This window comes from Musca vetustissima, unplaced genomic scaffold, assembly GCF_032173495.1.
Source record: "Musca vetustissima isolate MV318-11 ecotype Yass unplaced genomic scaffold, APGP_CSIRO_Mvet_v1 utg24113, whole genome shotgun sequence".
Taxonomy (NCBI): Eukaryota; Metazoa; Arthropoda; class Insecta; order Diptera; family Muscidae; genus Musca; species Musca vetustissima.
The window spans coordinates 58,368-66,762 of NW_026888314.1; the positions used below are offsets into that span (position 1 = coordinate 58,368).

General features: G+C 34.6%; 1 protein-coding gene across 1 annotated transcript; it reads right to left on the reverse strand.

The window, feature by feature from the left end:
• Window positions 1-2,393: 2,393 nt before the first annotated feature.
• Window positions 2,394-7,735, reverse strand: LOC133336155 (uncharacterized; the record flags this gene model as incomplete). Its single annotated transcript, XM_061544452.1, has 6 exons — window positions 2,394-2,894; window positions 2,961-3,069; window positions 3,130-3,534; window positions 6,870-6,978; window positions 7,139-7,519; window positions 7,579-7,735. Coding segments are annotated over 6 exons (1,662 nt in total), but the record flags the coding sequence as incomplete, so codon positions are not given.
• Window positions 7,736-8,395: the final 660 nt, after the last annotated feature.

The window sequence follows — 8,395 nt, forward strand, 5'->3', positions numbered from 1 at the left end:
CAGATAATAGAATAAACTAATTATAGGATTGTAGAACTCGTGATTCTGCTTCGTTTAGTGTATATCTCATGAATGTGCTCACTGTTGCTTCTTTGCAATTGGGTTCCTAAGACGGAAATTTGGTGCGTAAATTTTTATAAAAAACATATTTTTTGAGTCCTAATTTAAGAAGGTCTATTCAAATTCCGTGGAACCCCGCGTGATTTTAGTTTTCTTACGTGCCGGATCTAATGAGCCCATCCATGTTCAATTCCGTCCAATAAAACGGCGGATATAGGTACCTTGAATGTGGGAAAAACTGCAAAAACTTATTTTGACAAATTCGCGTAAATAATCGCGGTTTTCTTCGAATCATTTTACATGCATTTATGCTTGTATTGTCAAATTCGCGAATCTGTGTGGAAATAGGTCAAAATTACATCGATACGCGAATAATATGCGTATTTTATCAAAAATTGATTGTGGAGGCACATCCGCGGTTTTTAACCGATCCTTTTAAAATAGGTGTCCTTTTGTGTATTTTCATAAGAGATTACTGAAATCGGATGCGCATAAAAATCGTATGCACGTTGCGTGATTTTTAGCCATTTTTAGGGTTTTTGCATAGGAAAGTGCATCGAGTGGCACACTTTGACCGCTAAATTAAACATCGAAAAATTAATAATTATTGAAAGATATTGATTCGGTTTATACGAAAATCGCATGCGCATGAACTGATTTCAACTAATTCGCGAATTGCAAGCTTTTCAATATTGATCATTTTTAGGTATTGTAAGTGCAATATATTAAGCCATTAATGACGTCGAAACTCCTATCAGATGAATCTACCGATATTTAACAATCATCTAAAAGAATTTGCAGAAGAAAGCGTCTTATATTTTAGAAGATTAAGGCAAAACCGTATCCTCTTAACCATACTAAAAAAATCGAAAATTAAAAAAAAATTTGTTTTAATTCAAAAATTAATTTATTTTATTTTCCGATATCTTCATGTTTCTATTTGTTTTCCGCGACTATTAAACCGTATTTCAGTGTGATTTGACTAGTATGCAAAGAAAACAATGGTGTTTAAGCATTTGTGAAGAAATTTGCGAATTACAACGAATAGGAATCCATTTAATTTATATTTGAAATACAAGATTTAAAACCGCTATAACTTTTGTGCGCAGCATCCGAATTGGTGAACGCGAACAGATTTCGGATCAGCATATTTTTCTTAACCTATGTACCAAAAATCATAAATGTGCTCGCAAAAAAATTTTTCAAAATTTTTTTAATGGAATTTTAAAAGAATTTTGTGATTTCCCATATATGTATATATATATATATATCGATTTGTACGAAATTTGTCATAGAGTACTGAATTAAACCTAGAATGATGTGTGTTAAGTGTCGAGAAAATCGGGTCAGATTTAGATATAGCTCCCATATATAGTTTTGCAGATTTTATGTAAATGGTGCACCAAAGTCCCTATATATATCTCGATTTGCACGAAATTTGGCATAGAGTACTGAATTAAGCCTAGAATGATGTGTGTAAAGTTTAGAGAAAATCGGGTCAGATTTTAATATAGCTCACATATACTTTCGTCCGATTTAATGTAAATGTTGCACCAAACTCCCTATATATCTTTCGATTTCCACCATAGTTGGCATAGCGTGTTAAATTGATTCTAGAATGAGGTGTGTTAAGTTTCGAGAATATCGGTTAGAATTTAGGTATAGGTCCCACATATATATTTTAGTCCGATTTTAGGTAAATGGTGCACCAAACTCCTAATGTTTGTCCGATTGACACGAAATTTTGCACAACGTACCATATATATTTCGAACGGGTGTCTGATTGAGATTATAGTGCGGTATACTGAATTGCGTATATCATGTTTGCTATAAATCGATTTCCTTAAATCTGATTGAAATTAAATTTAGCATAGGTTGACATGACATGTAACTGTTACGATACATATATACATATAGTGGTGAAGGGTATCATATAGTCGGCCCAGTCCGACTTTACTACTTTCCTTACTGGTTTTTCATATATTTAAGGCAGCCTCCACCGTAATACCAAATTATAGCTACTTCGGTGGAAAATGCGACCACAAAAGAATATGTATCAAAAATAGGGTGGGAAATAAAACAATTATTTTTCAAAAAGGTGCACTAAGGACTTATGTTTTATTATATTTTCCAAGAAATAAAATTTATGTGATATTTTCTTTAAGGATTTCTACCTCTATAAACTATAACATATGCATTGTGAGGAACACCTTTATATAAAACTTCTTTATATTTTCTGGTGTAAAGCATAGGGGTCAACGTGTAATAATTTGGCAAAAATATGTTTATATCGAATCAACTTCAAAATTTCAAGAGTAACCTTTAACATGTCCTTATGCTTTCATGTACTTCTTATTCAACCAATAGCATAGCCATTCCCCAATAAATGCCACAATACTCAACAATATACCCACAATCCATATAACGATTAAACCAGCAAAATTATCAATATCCAACGGAACTGCTCCCGTATCCGCTGAACTGTACATTGAAGCCTGTACCTGATCCTGGTCACTGCCTTTCATATATTGGGCGACAATTTTCCATTCCCAATATTTCGAAAGACCCGATGAATGCCAGGCCAAAATGAAATCATTATATTTGGGTAGATGAGGCCACATACGTGGTACCATGGCCACAGTATACGAGTAATAGATATCATCAACCATTAGCTTAAGATGTTGCAGAGCTTCGGGTGTTATAAAATGACTATTACCGAAATGACCAAAAGCCATGCGTTCCAGGACAAAACCCATATTTTCTGTTTTGGCTTTACGGCGCATTTCATCCATGTTGCTTATACGGAAATTGTCCAGGAGGCGGCGAAATAAAGGCTGTAAGGAATTTATTGAATTTATATAGGTTATGTTATATTTTATATTGTAATATTGTGATCGTACATTATTTTCTCCTTCATCGGCTATTGAGGTAAGCCAAGCATACGAAGTTCCGGTCCATGTAAGATTGTGGCTGTATAAACGTTCCACAGAATCGGCTGCTTCATCAAGACTGGGAAAAAATTGCAATAATGGAATATGTAATTGTTATTTTGTATACCCTTCCACTTACTCCGCTAATGTTAATATGGCCGATAGTCCTCCGGCATAAATACTCGTCACAATAATATCAATCATATAACAGGCGAAGAGAATGGTCCTTACCGTATGTGAGATTACCTTATATCTGGAACTCTGCGATATAAATAATTTCAGTGTGGTTGTATACGCAAATTGTATACTAGACCATTTTGAGAGGTTTTCCCGATGTGCCACAATGCGCTCTTCAAACATTCTTGCCACAAACAATGCCAACGTTTCCCAGCACAAGCAGAACATTACACCCAACCACAGGGTGTATTGAAATGGAGTAATCGGTAGCGTCCATCGGGTTTTACGAGTCGGCGCAGGAACTAGACATGTTACACCAGATCTACCCAAAAATGTTGTTTGATCGATAGATTTATATGCTGAATACCTGTAATAAAATTTAGTTAATTAAAATATATAAATAAAAATTTGAGTAGCCATGATGTCACGAAGTTTTTAAAATGCATCTGCAGAATTACATTTATAATGTTTTATTAGTGTTAACATCATTTATTTATAACTAGCATATGCCCGCTACTTCGTTAGCGAATGTGGGAAATACTTAAGCATGTATTAACATATTATTTTATTTTCACAGAAAACAGAATATGTCAGAAAAACTAAACAATCCAGACATTAATATCGACCATATGTTTAATTTGAGTACCAAATTTCAAGAATCAAGCACTAAAGGTTCACCCAGATCCAAATTTTACCAATATCATTTCCATAAGTACCCACCTCCATCATCCAACAAAACTTCCTGCATACTCCGCCACAAAAATTTCAAATTTCAGGATTTCAACCCTACCGGTTCACCCACAATTCAAATTGTATTATATTTAGTACGCAGTAGTAAGAATTTTCAAAACTTCCTACTTAACCCAAACCTTCACCCCACAGTGAACCTAAAATCAAGTTTCAGATTTCCAACTCTGTCGGTTCACCCACAATTCAAATTGTACCAAATTTGGTACACATTAGTTCAAATTTCCAAAACTTCCTACATACCCCCACCCATGTTTCAGGATTCAAACTCTATTGGTTCACTCACAATACAAATTGTACCAAATTTAGTAAATAGTAGTACGAATTTCAAAAACTTCCAACTTAACCAAAACCAACACCCCCACAGTGATCCTAAATCCAAGTTTCAGGATTCCAACTCTATCAGTTCACCCACAATTTAAATTGTACCAAATTTAGTGCACAGTAGTACTAATTTCTAAAACCTCCTTCTTACCACAAACCTACACACACATAGTGATCCTAAATCCAAGTTTCAGGATTCCAACTGTATCGTTTCACTCACAATTAAATTTGTACCAAATTTAGTTCACATTAGTACAAATTTCTAAAACTTCCTACATATCTCAATCTTACACATCAACAGTGATCCTGGCTCCAAATTTTCAAATTCTAGCTCTATTGGTTTACCTAAAATTCAAATTGTACCAAATTTAGTACCATTTAGTACCCATAAGTATTTTCGTAAACTGAATCCTGACCCCAATTCCATACCACTACAGTGATCCTGACTCCAAATTTCATTGTTCCCGCTCTATAGGATCACCCAAATCCAAACTGTACCGATTATAGTACGATTTAGTACTTTTCGTACACATAAGTAACTAATTTCCAAAACTACGTTCATATCCCAATCCTACACTCCGACGGTAATTTTAATTTCAAATTCCAGGATTCCAGCTCGATTTGTACCTCCAAATCAAATTTGTACCAAATATAGTACCATATAGTACTTTTCGTACACATGAGTACACGCTTTCTAAACTCTCCTCATATCGACCCTAATTCTCAACCTTAATTTGCATTCCAAATTTCAAGGTTTTAGCTCAATCCATTCACATGCTACGAAATTCTACAAAATTTAGTACATTTCTGTACTTTTCCGATACTTATAGTTCGAATGTCCAAAAAATTCTTTGCTACATCTATTCTACACTCCATCAGTGACCCTCAATCCAAATTTCTAGCTCTACTGGTTCGCCAAATACAAATGATACCATATTTAGTACTTTTCGTACGGTTCTAGTACGAATTTCCAAAAACCCAGCCTTATCTGTCACCTTTGGACCAAGAGTGGCACTCACCCAAAATGTCAAGATTCTAGCTTCAGCCGTTTCATTCAAAACCATCTCCTTAAATGGACCCTACATCTCAACCTTAATTCACACTCCAAATTTAAAGTTTTTAACGCTATCCGTTCACATGCTACAGAATTGTACCAAATTTAGTACATTTTTAGTACTTTTCGGATAGTTATAGTTCGAATTTCCAAAAACCCTTTGGTATATGTATCCTACACTCCATCAACGACCACCAAACCAAATTTCAGAGTTCTAGTTCCACCGGTTCGCCAAATACAAATGGTATCACATTAAGTACTTTTTAGTACTTTTCGTACCGTTCTGGTACGAATTTCCAAATTTGTAATTTGGCTTCAATTGCAAAGTAAATAAAAACATATTATATATTTCCGCCCGATTTAATGTAAATGGTGCACCAAATCTCCTATATATCTTTCGATTTGCACGAAATTTGGCATAACGTACTGAATTGAGGGTGGAGTGATGTGTGCCAAGTTTCGTTAAAATTGGTTCAGATTGAAATATAGCTCCCATATATATTTTCGTCCGATTTAATGTAAATGGTGCACCAAAATCCCTATATAGGGGAGACTGGGGCACCTTCGGCATCGGGGCACCTTCGGCAATCGCGTTTTCGATATGAAGCTCTCACCGTACATCACTAGTTTCGATACATAGGTATCGAATATCGAAATAAATAACTTACACAAAGTTTGAAATTTCTAGCTAATAAGCTTATTTAGATACATAGGTTTTTGTATTTTTATAGATGTTTCTGTAATATTTCAATTCCATTTCGTAAGTATTTCGTGTATAAAACTTTTTAAATTTTTAAGACAATATTATTAAAAAGTGGTTAACTACGATGTGTATTATTATAGAAATATTTAAAAATATAATATTTTTACAAAACTGATCGAAAAAAATGAAAAAAACTATAAAAAGTACATTCGGGGCACATTCGGCATTTTAAATTGGGGCACATTCGGCCATATACAGGTTGTGCAATATTATTTCCTTAAAATGTTTTTGAGTTTGTCTTTAAAACTAATCCTTTAATATGGCTCGAAATTGCATATAAAAGATCAAACGTGCTTATATTGACGAAAATGCGATAGAAAACCCCTATTTCTGATGGTGTGTGCGACCTTGAGATGTAAACGTCCGCCGCTAGAAAATAAAGCCCTATAATTCAAACATTGTGTGGCGTATCAAAACCAAATAGAGCCTTTAGATAATCAGAATTTCAACCAGACTGATAGCGATGACAATTACCCGGCTATGACTATGGTGCCGAATGTGCCCCATCAAATGCCGAAGCTACCCCGGGTTGGGGCACATTCGGCGAATTTGACTTTTTTTACAAAACTGTAAAATTTTTTAACTAATACTATTTTTATATATCTTTTTGGTACTATTTTTCATAATTAAGTGTCAGAGGACAATAATCAGCCATATAGTTTTTATATATGTTGAATATGTACTGAGATATAGAGCTCTAAAAAAAAAGTGCCGAAGGTGCCCCAGTCTCCCCTATATAACAAGAGACCGAATATATGGCTGATAGAAACAATACGTACTAAAATCAATTTTCCTTACTGGTTATATTACCTACCATAAAAACATGGCACCCATGGCCATATGTATTTTTCCATCTATAAGCCTACCAAGCTGTCCATCCGCTGTATAGTTCGGATATACAAATCCCCATTCCTCTTTTTCGGCTGTGAAAAATAAACAAGTAATAAAAACAACAATCATTTCGAGGCTATTTATACCCTTCACCAAAAATTTTCACATTAAGAATTTTACATTGATTCTGAGTTTTAGCAAGCGGTATGACCCAATTATGGTAGGGACTGTCAAAAATATTGTTCAACTTACTTGTATCCATCTGAACACTACAATTATATAGTTCACAGAAGGTGTGAAGAATACGCATTTCTGTACCATCAATGTGGGCCAAATGCCGTGGATTATCCTCAGCATGATCATAATATTCCGGTGTACGATTATATTCCACGACAATAAACGGACGATAATCGAATGCACCAACAATTACTTCACGTCCATGTAGATTTTGTAATTTATTTCGGGGATATAAACTTACATTTGGTTCAAAGGTCCTTGTTAGAGCATCAAACTTGCTAATTTCCAATAGTTCATGGGGATTTTTGAACAAAGAACCAACAAATTTATTTACTTTTATATAAAATTGCGAGGAATTTCGATATTCCGATTCAATAACAACAATATTGGGGGCATCTGAAAGTTAAATTTGTTTGATATGATTTTCGTATAGATTAGTGAGTGCTGGTACTTACTTTTCAATAAAAAATCCTGAAAATATTCTTCGGTTTGAGTTTCTTTTGTGTAGGCAAATAGAAATTTTGGATTCTCTGATCTCCAAATAGAATATACACTGGCCTTACGATATGTTGCCGTAAATCGTGGGATATCATCTTGAAAAACGACAAAGCCCTGAATGATTGAAATTGAATAAGATATAAAGAGATGATATATTTTTTAAAGACTATGAGTGAGTTACGACCACGACCCTGTTTACTAAAATTCGTTTTAATTGAGGTTGATAATATCTCCGGAAAATCAGTTTTTTTTATACACTTCAACACACTGTGGCACAGGGTATTGTGTCTTTGTGCATATGTTTGTAACAGGCAAAAAGAAACGAGACAGACACATGGTTCCTTTTGAGTATATGCATAGAATTACTTTCTAAGTCGATTTATACATGTCCGTCCGTCCGTCTGTCTGTCCATGTTAAATTGTAAACAAAGTCGCATTTATGATCCGAATTGGATGAAATTTGGCATATTTGGCCCAAGGAAGAACCCTATAGAAAGTGGGAAAAATCGGTTCAGATTTTGATATAGCTCCCATATATATTTTCGTCCGATAAAGGCAACAATGTCCGATATAGGCACCAATCGGTTCAGATTTTGATATAGCTCCCATATATATTTTCGTCCGATATAGGCACAAATGTCGATCTATGCATGTCCGCCCGTCCGTCTGTCTGTCCATGTATATTTGTTAGCAAAGTACAGGTCGCATTTATGATCCGACTTGGATGAAATTTGGCACAGATCACTTATTTGGCCCAAGGACGAACCCTATTGA